The 17,893-nt window shown below is 50.6% G+C and overlaps 1 protein-coding gene across 2 annotated transcripts in view; it reads right to left on the bottom strand.

Annotated features, from left to right (window-relative positions):
• The window catches only part of MGAT5B (alpha-1,6-mannosylglycoprotein 6-beta-N-acetylglucosaminyltransferase B), a 69,764-nt gene that overhangs the window by 18,562 nt on the left and 33,309 nt on the right, over positions 1 to 17,893 (bottom strand). For both annotated transcript variants that reach the window (XM_074888939.1, XM_074888940.1), the window contains exons 4-8: positions 13,756 to 13,868; positions 12,273 to 12,346; positions 10,591 to 10,761; positions 9,577 to 9,741; positions 8,748 to 8,917 (exon numbers count right to left, since the gene is read on the bottom strand). In XM_074888939.1, the coding sequence (XP_074745040.1) occupies positions 8,748 to 8,917; positions 9,577 to 9,741; positions 10,591 to 10,761; positions 12,273 to 12,346; positions 13,756 to 13,868 (693 nt within the window). The remainder of the gene's footprint in view (positions 1 to 8,747; positions 8,918 to 9,576; positions 9,742 to 10,590; positions 10,762 to 12,272; positions 12,347 to 13,755; positions 13,869 to 17,893) is intronic.

Below are 17,893 nucleotides of genomic sequence, written 5' to 3'. Positions count from 1 at the left end.
TCATATGTAGCCAGTGAATTTGTTGGCCATTATAGATATGATAAAGGGTTCTTGGTCTGCTCTGGGCCATATCTCACTCTTCTTCTAATATGGCTTGCAAGCCCTTGAGCGTTGGGCACCAAGATCCTTCTTCCAGCCCCATCCCAACCTGAGACCGCTGAAGGCTCATCCCAAAATCCTGACCACGACTGTTACTCCAGAGAGCAAGTAAACGTGGAACTACACTGCTCGCCAAAGCCAGGAAAAACACAATTTCAATTTAAGGCAAAGAGCTGTGTTTGCAGCTGCTTCATTGCTCTTGTCAAAAGGAATACAAGCATCAGCTCAGGGCAGCCCGGCTGGGTCAGCCGCGGGGGAAACAGGTTGCAGTTTTATCACTTTTATGCACAATTTTACATGACATGGCTGATTGGGAAGATGGCAGGAATAGAAAGGCTCTCACCTCCAGCAGCCACCTCAGTACGATAAATAGGGCAACAAGGAGACCCACTCCTCCTGGGGAGGCTGAAGGGGAAGGGGAATTTTTAAGCCAGTAAAAAACCCCAGGATTTTGCAGAGACGCAATACAAAATATCACATTTTCTCACATACACGCTGCTTTTTCCTCAGTCATCAGCCAAATGGCAACACTGATTTACACCGACCCGGCGCTGCGGTGAAAAACTCAGCCGATCCATAAACCTTGTATTTAACTAGAAATCCCCAAACCGTAACGTGTCTTTTGCAGCACACCCCATCCTCTAGCTAGTACACATCACGGAAGCCGCTCCATTACAAAATCATCCGTAATTTCAAAAAGCCCTAACCAAGCTTGACAAGGGATTGTGGGAGACAGCAGTTAGTGTATCTCATACTGAAACCTCCAAAAAACTTTCCACTGCTTCAATAGAGCAGGTCTGGCTCCCCTGCTCCCCCTCATCACCGCGACCTGCCAGACATCCCCTCTCTGGGTGCTCAGGACTTGCCACATTCATTTATACTCCCAGCGCCAAGGCTGCGAGGCAGGAATAGATCTAAAAGCAGGACCAGTGTCTTTGGAGCAGAGCATCTCTCTCACTTACCCCCCGCACCCCTCCTAAACACTTTATAACCACTGATCTTAATATTCCAATCCTGCAAATCCAGGCTGCACCTCTGAGGTGGGGTGGATTTTTTTTTTTTTTCATTCTTCCTTATTTAAACATTCTTTATTCAAGCTTTCATCATTTGCCAGTTAAGTCAACTAATTTTCTACTAAACCCAATTTCACTCATGGTTGGAGTGAGATTTCCCTGATTTTTCCTCATGCCATGTACTATTAATGGTGCTTGAAATTACGCAAATAAAATTGATAAGCGCAAATGCCTTCTTCTCAGCCAGCACAGCCAAGAGATTTGTTTTTGAAAACCACTTGATCCCAGCTCTGGGAGAAACCTCCCCTCCCAGACCAGCCAAGGATGACGATCAGCTTATGTCTGATCCAGCACCTATAGGGCCCCAGCAGGTGACTCAATGGCTTGTCCCATCCCAACATCCAGGATTAGTGCATCGGCTCAGCCCTCACTCCTCTTCGGGAGAGAGCAGCCGAAGCGGCTTCAATCCAAGCGGATGCAAGCGCAGAGCTCGTCTCTCCGCCAGCTGCCTACACCAGCTGTGCCTACTCCAGAATAAACCTACAGCAGCCTCTCGTCCTGCTATTTTCCCCTTATAGGTACTTTAATCAACCAGGGGACGCGTTCCCTTCCCGAGTGCGGTGCAGGCTCTCTGAAATCAGATGACTGCAGGGTTATCTTTACATCCCATTGACCTATTTTCAAATTAACCCAACATTTCCTTCCATGTTATCACTCCTGGGGCTGAAAAGTCCAGCACTAAATGGATCTCATGGGCATCTGCTGGCAGGCTGGGCCAATATCCTATATTATATTTAATTGCATCTTCTCTGCCCACATCTGCTGTCATCAGCAAGGTGGACTGCAGCAGGGGAAATGGAGAAGGGCTTCTGTCCTTTCTGCTCCCTCGCCTTCTCCTGTCTACAAGGGCCCAGCAAGCACAGGGCCCTTATCAGGGGGAGGAAAGGTGCTGGAGCAGAGACCGAGCAGCTCCTGGGGGTCTGTGACAAGCCCATCATGAGCAATTTAAAGTGCAAATCAGAGCCCACAAGATGAACGCCCCACTGCCTGGGCTCTGCTCCCAGCTCTCCTTCCTGCTAGAAGGGACACGATGACCTCAAAAGCAAGGTTTTTCGAGCAATTACAGTATGCTTTTTAAACCACCTGCAATGGTTTTACTTTCGCAACGCTCAGTTGGACTGTTTCTCTGGCCCATCATCGATTCTGTGTGACACAGCCCTACCCATCTGGGGGGTGAGGTTCAGCAATCAATTTATTTATTTCTGAGGTTCAACAAAACCCTGTTTTCCCATCACGGCAGGATGCAGCACATGCTGGAAATCTTTGCAGCACGTCCCCAGAAGACAGCTGATGCTGAGATTTTGCTGCTCATCTGAGCAGCAGCGGGTCCCGGCAGGGCTCCACCAGGAGATCCCCTCCGCTGGGAGTTCCCCAGGAAGACATTTTTTCCAGGCTGCAAAGATAAACCATGAGGAGTTAAGATTGTGGGATGCTTTGCATCTTCTTGAAAGCCTCCAGAAACAGTCCTGTGGGGCTGGAGGCTGGGTTTGAGGCAGGGCTCCCGGTTGCACCATCTCTGGGTGCGCTGAAACTTCCATCCTCCCCAGTCTTGCCAATCAACCCTCCCCGCACACCAGGCATTACCTCCTCTCACCTATATAAATTACCCAGCAATTAATAAGGTTATGATAACCTGTATGTGACAAAGCAGAGGTTTTTGCAATGGCAAAGAAGCCAACGAGCGAGTCGTCATTTGGCTACAAAATAAACATATTTCATGAAGGAGTGTAATTTAACAGCTCAGTAATTCCTGCTAATTTATCCAACTTCCTCTCCTACAAAATAAAGCCCTCAAAGATGGAAGAAATCCCTTTCCGTTGCTCCTCACCACGGCAGGGCAGCTCATCCCCACTCCTTGTGTAGCTGCTGCCAGCAAAGCTCCAAGCCGCCTCCTCAGAGGTGCTGGGAAGCTGTTGTAATTAAAGGGAGAGGCTTTTGCAGTCTTCTTTTGATGTACCTGGCTTTTAATTGAGGAGCTACATGACTGCTACTCTGCAAGCAGCTATACCTGGCTGAAGAGGGGAAGAGGAGCAGGGGAGGCGATGGGATCCACCATCCTCTGGCAAGAATCGCCCTCTCAGCCGGGCATCGTCAGACCCTGGAGATGCACAGGAGGGTGCCAGAGGAAAGACCTCTTTCTTGTTTGAAATTCAGCAAATAATGAAGAAATTTCCCAGGAAAGGGAAATAAGTACTTGGGCTCTTCCAGGGAGCAGCAGAAGCTGAGCACTCACGTGCTCCTGGTGCCTGGGCAGACCCTTGGACAGACAGGCTGTCCTCTCCTGTGCCAACTGCCCCAGCAGCTCAAAATGAAGGGACAGTTTTAGCCAAATCTTCATGGGTCTACCATCTACATCTCATCTACAGTGAAGCTGATTTCTACCACTAACGTCCCAGACCCCTGCCTAACCCATCACCTAAGATATGTCTGCTGGAAACATGTCCCGATTAAACTACAGACTGGAGAATCCAAGTGGTGTGTCCAGCATTTGTGTAACTTCTTGGTTCAGATTTCATCATCTCTCTTTGCAAGGGACTGCAGCAGTCAAGTACCCACAATCAGGGGCACCATCTTCAGCTGTAACCAAACATCCAGCCCTTCCGAAGCCTAAAACATCCCAAACACAATAGTGTCCCAGCAGGAACATCAAAGCCTGGCCAGAAAAAGAACAATTCAGTAGCCCTAACAGCTTACAGAAGCACTTGCTCTCAAGTAATGGGAACATCTGATGCTACATGAAAGGCTGAGATTTCCTCCCCACCAGCACGGAGCTGATAAGTCCCATAGCCACACCACAAAGTTCCATCCGGACCGCCAACAACTGGTCACTTCTGCTGTTTCCACAAGCAATTCCTGGCTCACCCGCACAATGGCAGGACTGTATTTGCCAACTTGGCAAGAGAAGGTGAAGCCTGGAGCCTGGGCACTGCACAGGTCTTCATGTGAACAGATGCAAGACAGAAAGATAGCTTTTATCTGCCAGAAAATAATTAGAAATGCCTTCGTCTGGACATCGTGTTTCCATTCGAACAGCCTTTTTGCAGCCTGAATACACCTCGGTGACTGTGGAAAGCACAGGAAAATAGCAGCTACAATTATGTGCCAGGCAATGAGAGGAGAGCGACAGCAGCGGGAGCTGCGCCTTGTCCCGCCATGGTGCTGGCCCTCCTGTAGCCCGTCCACGCTGCCCCGACACACAGACGGTGGCTCGTCACCCAAACACACGCTGGCCACAGCTACTGCTTGGCAGGGAAAGGGCTGCCAGCATGGGATACAAGCACATGCTTAATAAATTAAGTGCCTTGCTACGGCCAGTATTAGGAGACCAGGACTTGACACCAGAGCAATTAAGCTCCAAGAACACTTTGTAAAGCTCTGACCCCACGAGACATCAAATCCTGTTTTCTTCGACTTTCTGTCCTGCCTTATGAGCAGTTAATTTCAGGGGGACCATTGCAAAAGCACCTTTCAGCATCACTGAGATCAATACTCCCCGTGACTCCAGCAGCTCGCAGCACAGCACCCCCGTCCCCCCGAGCCTCTCCCTTAGCCCCGTAAAAGCAGCTGGAGATGCCGACATGACCATTCCCATGACCTGAGGACAGGGGTAGGAGCTGGAAGTCCTAACAGTGCCTGTTGTGCCCCTTTTCTTGGGGGGCAAGGCCAAGCACATCCCTCCCTGCCTGCCCCTGGGCACGGGTGCTCCGGAGGAGGAAGCTCGGCTTATTGCAGCTTTTGCACCGGTGCAGCCATCACTCCAAAGCGCTGCTTGTAATTTTCCAACATCTCCTTCTGAGCTGCCTCATTAACAACACAGCTCAGGTCTTTCAGGCACTTCCCACTCCTCCCCTACCAAGCGACACACACATGCATACCAGCCTTGATTCTCACTTCCCTGAAAGCACATGTCGGCTACTAAAGCAGTACAAGGGGTCTTCAGCAGGAATAAAGTGTTTGCATTCTGATTCGGGATGTTTCTTCCTTCCCTGCTTCAAGATGGGGCTCAAAATGCTGCTGGCTCCCTCCACTGCTCCTAACCACCCAGCACAAACCTCAGGTGGAAGACAGCTCCTGACTCCCTGCTCCAGCTCGACACTTTGCTTTCCTCCCGGGGAGCTGCACAGGCCCAGCAATGCTTTGCGCCAGCCACCAGATAATCCCATGTCTCACCCCTTGCCTGTCAAGACTCATCAGAAGCAGTTCACAAATTCACCAGGAAATGCAAAAGAGGACAAACACGTGCACTTAGTTCAACTACAGGAGAAAAATTAGCCTCTGGTAGGACACAGCAGTGGAATTTACAGGTCTTTAAGGTCTATAGTGGGAAAAAGGTAAGCTAGATAAGCTAGCCCTGGAAAACCAGGGCTGAGCTCAGCAGCTTCGATCTCAGACCTCACAGGAGCATTTGGACAGTGCCCAGCAGAGCAGTGGAGCCAACCTGCAGGTCCCCAGAGCTACCTGGCTTCGCTCCAGATTAGTACTGGTCCCCCAAACTGGGAGAAGAACAATTTAACACCTCTGCTATTCATGGCTTGGCATCGGCTGCTCTTCCCATTGGAGTCCCCCGGCATGGGGGGACACTCCCAACCTGTTTTCACTCCCAGCCCTCCATCACCATTTTTCTGGACCAGGGACTTAACTTTTCCTCCTCATTTGCCTGATCCCCAGCATTTCAGACCCGATCCTGACCACCACTTCCAGGCACTGCTGCATTGCAATCAATATAGATGCTAATAATGAACAGCTCTCAAATAACTACTGGCTGAAGTGTATGCAGGCAAACCTTCCAGTGATCCCTTGCCAATGATCAATACGTGTAGAAAAATCAGCTCAGAAATTTGAAGAGACAAGAAATAAACCAGGAGAGAGGTTATTCCATTCTGAATAATTTATGGGCACCAGCCTTTGCTCCATGAAGGCCGTGCTGGGTGGGAGCAGCTACAGCTCCGAGCTGTGAAAGGAGCAGGGGTTGCCAAAGAAAAATAAACAAGAAGTGGACTCAATATTTCACATTGCTGGAGCAAAATATCCTCAAACCCACCCCAACACTGGTGCCTGCCCTGCTGCAAGCTCAGCAAGAGGTACCCAGGACAGGAGAGGACAAATTTAGCCTCAGTCTACAGTAGAGCAAAGCTCTGCTGCTTCAGGAGGTGGCACAGGAGCAGACGGGATAAGAAATCAGAGTACTTGGGCTGAGTCTTCCATGGTGACACAGCTTTAGCTTTGCTTCATCCTCACAGCCCAGCTCTAGCCCCTCGTGCACCCCCCCCGCTGTGTACCAACCCCTGCCCAGAGCTGCGGCTACTGGTAAAGTCCCCTCCAGGCTTCAATGAAGAACCAAAGATTAACTATTAGCACAACTCCGGATTAATTACACGTGTTCTGCTAAGCCTCCCGCTCGCTTATGCTTGGGCAAAGGCTTATCTCAGCACTCCTCAGAGCCACCGCTGATGCTGTACCAGCCTGATAGCAGGGATGTTGCTGAGAGGTCTGAAAGCACGGAGCAGGATTGCTGGCACCGCTCGGTCCTCCCCTGGGGGGGACCTCTGCTCCCCCTCCGACACCCACGTTAACCCATCTCTTGATGGGCTGCAGGAGGGTCCCAGCAAACACTGGACTCAGTCTCCAAAGGGACAGAGGGGACCCAGCTACAGCCCCAGGTCCTGCCTCTGGTCACCCCAGCCCCATCAACCTGGAGGTGGGCCAATGACGTGGGTGTCCAACATTTAAAATGCCGTCAAAGCTAGGCACAGGACACATGCTTGGGGAGGTGGGGACGGTTTCTATCACTGGGACAGAGAAGTGCAAGATGTGCAGCCCCAGCCTGGCTCGCTCGCGCCCCTCGCAGCTACAAAGGGAAGAGATGGAGCTGCCATTCCCAGGCATCCCAGGGCACACATCCAAATCCACGTGAGAAGAGGAGCTCTCATCACTGCCAACAGATGTCAAAGCTCCCGCGCTTCTGAGAAAGGTGAAATACTACAGGTAGTGACGATGTTCTCTCCAGAGTCACTTGCAGAGGGAAGCAGATGCTGCAAAACCCCCCATAAGACTCGGTCAGCTCCTTCACCTCATTAAACGACCACTGTGAGGCTCTTCATTAAGAAACACAAACAAGAACTACACAACAACACAACCCTCCCAGCCATCAACTTTTTTCATCCTTGAGTACACAGATATTATTTAGCATGTCAACTTAGCTCAGCATGCCACGTGGAGATCGCCGTGATGCATGCCCGCCTCTTTGAGAAGCTGCTGCTTTTTGCATTAGGACCAGGATTATTTTTTTGAGTTAATTAGTTGGGAGCTAATTCCATTCGTTAATTCTGAATGCCGCAGGGGTTGGGTTGGGATTTTTTTGTTGGCTTTTTTTTTTTTCCCCAGGATTGTTGGTTTTTTTCAGTCCCTTTTCAGCATGGCTCATTATGCAGCCGATGCTGGCTTAGCATCACCCAAGACTTGCCCAGTCCCCGAGGCAGCTTCAGGCTTTTCTTGATTTATAACCCATCCTAATTTGCATTTTCCCTGGCACTTGCCCTCTACACAAGATGTCTCACAGGAGGCAAAGAAACCTTGTGAGGTTACAGGAGGCAGCAGCGTCAGCCTGGTAATAACAGAACTGCATCAGCAGAGAGGAATACAGCACACTTATCTTCACACTCTTACTTCTTCCATCTAATATTGGTCCCTCTTGGAGCCAGGGTGCTGCCTAGAGACACTTGTAGGGTGGCCCAGTGTAGCTGTTTTCACACTCTCACCTTGCGTCGCCCCATATCCCATGGCAGAAAAAGTCCATCCCTCTGCGAGAAGTGCCCCAGCAGCAGCAAATTCCCCCACAGGTCCCCAGGCCACCAGCAGCACCTCCTGAGATGCTGCCACCCTTGGTGGCTGTCACCCCCCTGTAAGGGAGGCAGGTTATTTTTGGCAGCCGCCCCAGCTGCCTGCCTTGCAGTGGAGCAGGAAGGGAGGGAGGAAAGGAAGGAAGGAAGAGAGCACAGTCACTGCTCCAACAACGCCGGCAAAGCCACAAGGGTTGAGCACAGCCATGTAAGGTGAGAAGAGCCAGTGACCTGCAGGACACCTGCATCCTGCAGCCACGTGGCCACCAGCCCCACAGAGAGCATCACTGGGGAACAAGGGGGGTAAAAGGGAGCCTTTCCCACACCCAGCTCTAGGCAGGTGCCAGGGGACACGGGTGATGCCGTGGGCTGACAGAAGGGAACTGATGTTGCTCAGATCCAGTGCCAGGACCAAAGGGCAGAGCCCTGCCCCAGACATCTCCACATTAGCCCCACACAAAGCCCTGCTGCAAAGCCCTACTACAAAGTCTTTCCCACTTTCCCGGGATGCAGAAGGGATGGGGTTGATCCTAGCCATGATGCTGGTGGTCTGCACCCACCCAGCACTTACACCAGTACAGCACCAGCGCTGCCTGAGATGCAGGTGGGGGAAAAGCCACCCCCAAGCCTTTGCAGACTTTGTGTTTTCATGCAAGACCTTGATGCAAACCCACACACGCACGGGGGGCAGACCCTCCTGGGGGGTACCGCACACCCATAGCACGACAGCACCCACCTCTGCAGCTCCTTCAGGGAGACTGTGACCCTCAGGCTGTGTCCCAGGAGGAAGAGGGCAGCCAGGATGTCAGCCCACTGCACCATCTCACCCAGCGGGCCCCCCTTCAGCACCCGCGGACTGAAAACATCCCCCGACTCCTCCGTCAGGAAGCCAATGTGGATCAAGATCTGGAGAGACATGGAGAGGGGTGAGCACTGGGATGAGTGGTGCTGGGGGAAAGGACAATTTGGGTTTTCCAGCCCAAAATGACTTATGGTCTCTGATTCCCTCCAGCTCCTTTTGCATGCTGTAATTAGGGAAATCAGTCAGGTGTAAAGAGAAGTGATCTACGTCCAATTAGCAAAGACCCAATAGTCAGAGATTACCAGCTCCCATCAACTGGAACTCTGTATCTCAGGACCAGGTTCATGTTCCCGATGTACATCCCAGTCTGTCCCGGACTGGAGCCAGATGTCCCAGCAGACAGGGACCGAAGGGCAGGGCACCACAAAAACACCAAACGGGAGGACCAGCAACCTTGGCACCTCCACAGAGGAGACGTGCCAGACTTCCCGCCTGATGCTGATGGCTGTCCACTGGCTGGACACTGTCTCCCACCCACCAGGATTCATCTCCAAAATTTACCTCATTGTTCAGCAACACCAGTCCTGTGACATCCTAAATGTGTGCAGAGTTGTGCCCATGTACCACAGACCGATCCTGCAGACCCACATGCTTCCATAAATGAATTTTCCTCCCAGCTCACTCACATCCCAGCTGTCTCTGTGTTCCCAAGGGCTGTTTTCCCATCTCCCCACCACGTCCCCCCCATGTAATTTGCTCGTACGTGTTTCTGGTCCCTTTGCTGGCCCTTCAGCTTCTGCTCAAGGCGCCGAGCCGCCAGCAGCCACTGCTGGGCCAAGTGCCGGATCCTCTTCTTCATGAAGCTGAGGGACTCCTTGCCTGTGCCGATCAGCTCCAGGAGGCGAGCCAGGTCGCTCTGGAAAGCTGCCTAGGAAAGGAGCACACTCTGCACTTTGAGTGTAGGGGAAGCAGCTGTGAGAGGAGCCCCTGGGCTGCCACGGGGGCTGGCAGAGGTTTGCCCATCACAGCTGAGGTGCTGCGGGTCCTTCTTGGATGGACAGCTTCCCCAGGGGCAGCCAGACCTGACACCAGATCTCCTCCACTTAATGCACCAAATCCCAGGGGCCCTGTTGCACCCAGAGCATCTTGTGACATCCCAGATTCTTCAGTACAGGAAAGACATGGACCTGCTGGAGCACTTCCAGAGGAGGCCACAAAAATGATCAGAGGGCTGGAGCACCTCTGCTATGAGGAGAGGCTGAGAAAGTTGGGGTTGTTCAACCTGGAGAAAAGAAGGCTTTGGGGAGACCTTAGAGCGGCCTCCCAGTACTTAAAGGGGGCTACAGGAAAGCTGGGGAGGGACTCTCTATCAGGGGGTGTAGGGACAGGATGAGTGGTAATGGTTTTAAATTAAAGGAGGGTAGATTCAGATTAGAAGGAAGAAATTTTTTATGAGGAGGGTGGCGAGACATAGGCACAGGTTGCCCAGAGAGGTGGTAAATGCCCCAACCCTGGAAACATTCAAGGCCAGGTTGGACGGGGCTCTGAGCAACCTGGTCTAGCTGAGGATGTCCCTGCCCATGGCAGGAGGGTTGGACTAGACCTTTCACGGTCCCTTCCAAGCCAAAGTATTCTGTGATTCTATGAAAACCCACGTGAGGCATCATGGCCCTGCTGACACTGCTGGCTCTGGGAACATTTATTTCCAGCAGCCTTGAAGCCATCATCTTCCCCCACACCCCTGGGACTGGCAGGACACAGGTTGCCCCCACCTTACCTGCACCCGGGGCAGCGGCGGGGGGGAAGGCAAAGCCACCGTCCGGTTTCGCCACGGCAGGGGAGGGCAGAACCACTCAACTTCGCTGAGGTAGATGAGGAATGAGCACTCGGTGCCGTCCACGCCAAAAAACGCATAGCAGGGGTCGGAGGTCCACCTGGCCCTCATCCACTGTGAGGGGACAAAGAAACTTGTGGGGCTTGTCCTCCAGCCAGGAGAGGATGAGGCAGCCCTGAGAGCTGCCCTGCTATGGGCAACCTCTATTCTCCATCACCTTTCTCTAGCTGGGAGCTGGAAATGAAGGGCAGAGGGTGGATAAAGGGCTGCGAACCAGCACGCACCCAGCACCCTTGCCGTGGTGCAGGAGTTTGCCCATCTGGTGCCTCCAGGGCACACAAGGCAGAGGAGGAGTGCAACAACCCCAGAGGAGGGTTTCCTGGGGGCTCCCTGGGTTTCTAGCACTGGTTCTAGCACTGTCATGTGGCTCCCCCAGGGGCACAGCCATTAATCCCTAGGAAATGACACACCACAGGGTTTTCTTCTCCTTATTTTTGCTGGGGAGTGAGATGAGCTGCTGATCTCATTGCTCTGGGCACAGCAGGGCAAGGAGACAGATCCACCAGCAGTCCCCAAGGATGATTTCACATGAAGGAGAATAACCAGCAAGCAGAAGAGCGATTTATCATCCCCCACAACGGCTCTTGCCAGCCTCTTCCTAATTCAACTACAAAACCGAATCTACTCAGGAGACAGGTCACTGCACCCAATACGTAGAATGCAGCAATCACCCGGACAGGAGATCAAATTACAGCCTTCCACAATTAAATTACATTCCAAATTTACTCAAATCATGGAAGGAAAGGATGTCTAGCACCAGGGGAAGAGGAAAATACAATCCCCCAGTATCATTTTAATATACGCTTCAACATCTTTTCAGGGAGACTCAGACCTGCAGAAGCCTCAGCTTGAAGCAGGAGGTTAGGAAGGGAAGGGAAGAGAGAGATGCTTTAATTAGTTCCTGTAAATATGCTCTCTGACAAAGCAATCACGCTCCAGGTCAAATGCCAGGCTGCATTCAGGTCTAAAGAGCGGGTTGGGTCAGGCAGGACATCCTAACTGAGATGGAGGTCCTGGACACCTTAACGAGATACTCTTCTGTGCAATGCTGAGATTATTCCCCAGATGCTACCTAACACTCCAGATATTTAAAGACAATGTGACAGTGCTTTCTTCTCACCACGCTTCTGTCATTAAACACAGAAACTCCAGGCAGGGAGGACTGCAAGCAGAGGTGGTCTCACAGAGCTGATTCTGCTGCTGCCTGCACACCTCTGGGTACCATGGTTTCAGTGCTTTGTATGACTAAACCTGAAGGTATATGCCTTATTGTTGGGGAAAACAGTTACATTCGTATAGCAAAGGCTCCCAGAGGATCTTGGACACCTCTCTTGTGTTTTCTCCTAGCAGCACAGCTGTGTTTTGCTTTCCACATCTTTGGCTCTGTTCCTCCTTCTGCAATGGGCTGCACCTTTCCCATTTTAAAGCAAACAGTTTTATTCTGGAAAGAATCCCCCTCCCCACTGCCCTTCCCAGTTTAACCCCTGGGGTCGTTGCTTTGTGCCCTTCCCAGCAGCGTCCACCCCAGGTTGAGACCCTCTCCCAGCCAGGGAACCCCAACTCACCTCCACTTTCCCAGCGCAGTCAGGGAACTTGGGGTCCCTGGGCACCTCGCACTGGTCCCTCCTGCCTTCCACCACTGCAGAAAGATAATTTAGGCACAGGGAGAGTCAGGACATGTCAGCAGAGCAGCTAGAAACACTGGGATGGGATGGGATGGGATGGGATGGGATGGGATGGGATGGGATGGGATGGGATGGGATGGGATGGGATGGGATGGGATGGGATGGGATGGGACGGGACAGGGCTGCCAGCCCCCAAGCACATTCATTGGCACCACAGATGGGCCAGCAGACAGCCCCATCTCACCTGATGGAGCAGGACACCAAGATGTGAAGCACCTTCCCTAAGGTCATGGAGGAAACAGGAAACCCCCCAGACCTGCTTCAATGCCAAGACCGTGTTCCCCTTTCATAAATCTCAGCAGGTCTCTTTATAGCACCTCCCTGCTGCTCTCAGCCTGGTCCAGACCCCAGGTCCCACCTATCCACACTCCTGTTAATCATCTGTAAGCAGGCTGCGGTATCTAAGGAAGTACTTGACAGCCTTTACACCATAAACTTGCAATAAAAATTGTCCTGCTGAGTTGTTGAGAGAAAACTCAGCCCCCTGGGGTCAGCCCCAAAATAAGGCACAGAAGTGGCTAAAAAGGTAATAGGATCTTTTCTTCCTCTGTGGTTAGATTAAAAAAAGACACCACCCCTCCTATAAGCCCTCCTTTGCCTATAACTGAAAAAGCACAACGTGGAAGAGGCAAAGGAAGCATCTTCTACTTGATGATGGCTGTGTAGAGAAACATCTGGAGAGCCCAGCTGCCCACCCAGCACTGCTGAAGTGGGATGGGAACATCTCTCCTGGCGCTGGATCCCAGCCTCTGGGCTTTGGATCCAAACTGACACATTTTTCTATCCAGGTGTTTGTGCTGGCACTATTCCTCATCTTTAATCTGCATTTAATTCTGTGGCATTTATTTCTGACAGCAATTCAGATTTGTCACCATTCCTCCCTCTTGCAGGCATGAGTTCCCCGGGTCTTGCTCCTCTACAGATTGATCTCCCCGTCTCACAAGTCCTCCTGGGCCAAGTGAGTCAACGCTTTCAGGAGAACATCACTGCTGTCAGAGACCACGGAGAGTGGTTCCCTATGCAGCCTCCTTTTCCAGGCTTCCTGGCTGTAAATAGCAAGGTGAGAGTCCTGGAAACCTCTGAGAAGGCTCAGACCGCACTCAGGACCTCTCCTCCCTCGAAGAGATGGTGTGACCATGTGCTGCATCTGCACAGAGTTGAACACAAGCAGCCCTAGGAGGTCTGCCGAAGAGCTTCGGTGCCCTACTTAGTCCTGCAGAAGGATGAGTTGGGTAACCTCAGATCAGCATCCATTCCCCTGCTTTTTTACCAAATTTTTCATGGTAGGCTTGGCTGGATCTCCCTACTGCAACTGCATAACACGTAGGAGGTCTGGAGCATGGGGACCCCTGGGGACACTCACCTTTTCCATTCAGGAGGCTGTTCCGGAGAATCTGATCTACTTTTATTGCGATGTCTGAGACATTTTGAGCTATAGCTTGGATCCTCTCCATCAACCCAGCTGCTGGCTGGAACCTGGGGGAAAAAAAAAAAAAAATAGACCTTGAAAACTTGATGTCATCCAGTGGTGACACCCAGGGGTGCTAACAGCAAACTTGCCACCCCTGGAAGCTGCCAGCAGGTTGAACTTAGCTCCAGGATGCAACATGGGAATGCCTGGTCCAGCGTGTACTGGGCAAAGAGGTCACTGTCTTCCAAGAGGTTTGATTAAAAACATATGGAAGTCAGTATTTTGCCATTTTTTCACAGCGTGCTGATAAACATGGATACATCTGTGCATTCTACACAGGGAAAAATTAAATAGGCTGGAAAAAATTGTTTTTCTTATTTCAGATGTGTTATGTTTGAAAATCATCTGCTGTGATTATCGCCCTTGTGGTGCATGTAGGAAGCTGTGCTGGGAAAAAAGGTAGAAAAATACTCAAAAATACAGAGAAAGGAAGGCAAAACCAGAGGAGGGCTGAGGAAGCTTGTGGGCCTGAAGCAGACTGCAGACAGATGCAAAACACACAAGACACGTGGATGGCCTGAGCCAGCCCACCCACCAAAGATTTAGGCGAGTGGATTTCCAGGTCCCGTAGAGAGGGTTGTGTGGGACAGGGTGCCAGGGCAAGCGTCGGCCGGGCTCGAGCTGGGTATCACAGTCCCAGCAAAACCCACAGGCACCTTCCCACCAAGGCTTGAGATCAGATTCCACCAGTCTGACTAGCTGCGTACGCTGTCTATCGAATTAAACCTCGCAATCAATACCGTCCTGGGTAAACAGCACCATTAAACTCATCTACATAACACATCGCGCGGGCGGAGCGACAGAGCACTGTAAAGAGGCCAGGTGTCAATTAAAACCTGCTGTAATATATTAAAGGGCAAGAGAACTCAATCCATCAGCAGCGGTGCCCTGCCAGGCTTGACAAGGAGCGAGCTCTCCACCTCCAACGCCTCACCTGCCATTTCCACTGCAAACAACAACAACCACGTCTCGACGAGTGCAGTTATAGCAGTAAATAATTTCCCCTTCTGCAGCATCTGGGTCATAAGTTTTTCCTCCTGCTGCTGCCGAGATCATTATAATACAAGGAAATATCATAAGCAGTGAGCAAAACCAAAAGAGCTACACCTTGAATACTCTTGGCACAAAAAATATGTGCTGATGTCAGGTCCTTCCTGGTGAAGTTTTATGTTTGTTCTCTAGCAGATCAGTGAACCCGAAGGCTGGGATTTAAAGTACCTCTGTCCTCAAGGCTAAAAAAATCCTAGTTTTATGAACCAATACTGCTTCGGTTGTTGATTTAAAGTCCATTTGCTAGCAGCAAGCAGCCCACATTTTTCCTTCTGGCATGGTTTATGACCATCAATATTCAGCCTGCGTACCTCCACAGGGAGCCACATATCTTAGGCTTTTAAGAAATAATAATTAAATGCAGAGGACACCATTGCCCCCAAGTAACTTTCAACCTTTGCAGAGAATAAACCCCAGGTATCCTGCCAGCTACTGTAACTGCTGCAGCAGGGAGGTTGCTCATGAGGGCCTGGTAAAATATGGGCACAAAAATGACCTACGATAAGCTCCACTTGTCAGCGTGGCTCCAAGGAGATAAAATGCTCCCAGTCTGAGGGCTGCACAGCTCAGCCAGCCCTGAAAGCTCGCAACCCCCCCATTTCTGCAACCCTTTTTCCACCTGCAAGCAGCCATCAGACCACGCAGGTGATGCACAGGCATTCAGTAAACACAGAACAGCTGGGATGGGCAGTTTAGGAGCAAACGTCACAAGGATGCAGTGAATTTAGAGCCAGCGAGCCCAACCTCCTGCTCCAAAACAGGAGAGGGACCTTGGCTCGGTGGAGATGCTCCTCAGGTTTCTCTATCACTCATGGCAAGGAGAGAGGACAAGCACAGCCACAGCAACCCTGCTCCCACGCTTCAGAGCACTAGATTAGCCCACAATCCAACATCTGCATCCTCCCAGAAGCTACCCCAATTCCCTCTTGCCTGTGAAACCACTCCCAAACACCCAAATAATTAGGCAAATCTCAAAAGCCAACAGCAACCTCAGTTCCCATCTCCCCTCTGATGACCTCCAGACCTCAGCTCAGCCAGGGCTGAGCACTGGACACCCACAAACACGTTCAAATCAGGATTGTTATCCTAAATAAATGGCTTTCTTCCAGGCCCAGCCTCGCAGCCAGCCTAAGTCCTGCCAGAGCTCCAGCCACCGTGGCGGCTTCCACTGGGTGATGGATCTGGCCCAGCATCTATGCCAGCTCGCCCAGCTCTTGTAAGCTACAGCTGCTCCCCAAACACACTGATTTCAACTCAGAGCCCTTTGATGTAAAATGTATATCTGATCATCACACTCAGACGGCACTCCGGGTTCTCACAAACAAGACAGCTGCGCCACATGGGCTCTGCAAGATTTTCCCCAAAATGCAGAGGGTTACTGCAAAGTGATGCAAAAAATGTCCACCACGGTTCTTGGCATATATTAAGAAGATGGAAAAATGGTAGAAAACGTCCCTCCAAAATAAGGAGCCAGGCTGAAATCTCCCACCGCTTGCACGCCCATCACCCTTACTTGCCAAACTAGTTTTCTCCAAATCCGCATGATTTTGAGCAAGGGATTTCATGCTTGGGGGGGAAGAGCCATGCTCCCACATTGGGAGCACTGACGGGCCTCAGTGTCAGCACTAACACAGGCAGCACCCAGTCAGCCGCCTTGGTGTTTTCATCCTGCTGGGCCACACGGCTCTCACTTGAGCAGCAAATTGCGTTTAACGTATTAAAGAGATGACAAGAAGGTTAAGCATAAGTTACATCACCTATCATTACTGTGATTTGTCACCTGGGCAGAGGACAAGAAAATAAGACATTTAAAGCAAAACCTCAAACGCAAAAAGGTTTTCTGGAGCTCATCAGAATTTGATGCCTTATACTTAGTAAGTGGAGACACTGGGAAGGACAAGGTAAGTGACTTATTCTGCTCAGTGACAGCTAAGCAGGAGGGGAATATCCCACTGCGTGCCTCCACCCAAGCTGGGATGGCAGCACGGCCTCTGCCTGCCCAGGGGAAAGAACAATTCACTTCCAGCACCACCACTACACAGGGAGCACCGACGGGCTTTTTTTTCTTCTTGTTGCTTTTTACATTTTTCTATAGCAACAATATAAATGCCACCAAAATGTGCTGGGGCTGTGCCAGCTATTGAAACTATAGTAAATTACTATGGGTTTTCTAGAACAAATTTTTCCCTGGGACCTTAAAACCGTTTACTATAGCAAATACAGTACTTTTACTTCTAACCATCAATATTGATTTCATCTTTATTATTTCCAGATTTATATTTCCCTGTGTTGATTAAGATTCAGATCACACTGTGCTTCGTAATGCACTGTATACAGTATTCATCTCATTTCAAAAACTGCTATTAAGATGTATCTTTCCCCACTGGCAGATCATTTGCCATATAATACAGCCGGAGGTTGAGTTTTCCTTTACTTTTTTATGCATTAATTTGGTTCCCTTCACTTTGTCTCTTGTCCCCAACCCCGCAGCAGCAGCTCAGATTCAGCCTGTTTATCCCTTTACAAGGCACTGTATTTTTATTGCCTTTTATAAAAGTGGCATTATGAAAAGATGAATCTCTTTCTGTTTGTGTGTTGTCTTCATAATACAAGCCCTGAACATATTTGCTTGCTCATCCGATATTTCTTGCTATTAACTGGTGAAAGCAGGGACTTTGGGAAGACTGATACAGATGGAGAAAAGCAGATGTTCTGAAGAGAATACATCAACAAATGCAACATTCGCACTGAGCAGTTTACCAAAGGATTTCAACTTGCTCATTACAATGTCTGCACTGCCATTTGCCTCTTTAAAGATATTTTTTTTTGCCCAAAGACCCAAGGCAGAGCAGAAAACAGCTGGGTAGGGTGCCCAAGGTTGGTGCTGGGCTTTTTCTGCTTCCCCGCTCTGGGGACACAAATCACCCCCCAACATCCAGCCCCACAACAGCCTCAATCTCCAGGACAGGGAACTGAAATT

Source organism: Strix uralensis, chromosome 19, assembly GCF_047716275.1.
Source record: "Strix uralensis isolate ZFMK-TIS-50842 chromosome 19, bStrUra1, whole genome shotgun sequence".
Taxonomy (NCBI): Eukaryota; Metazoa; Chordata; class Aves; order Strigiformes; family Strigidae; genus Strix; species Strix uralensis.
This window is presented reverse-complemented; position numbering and strand designations above follow the sequence as displayed.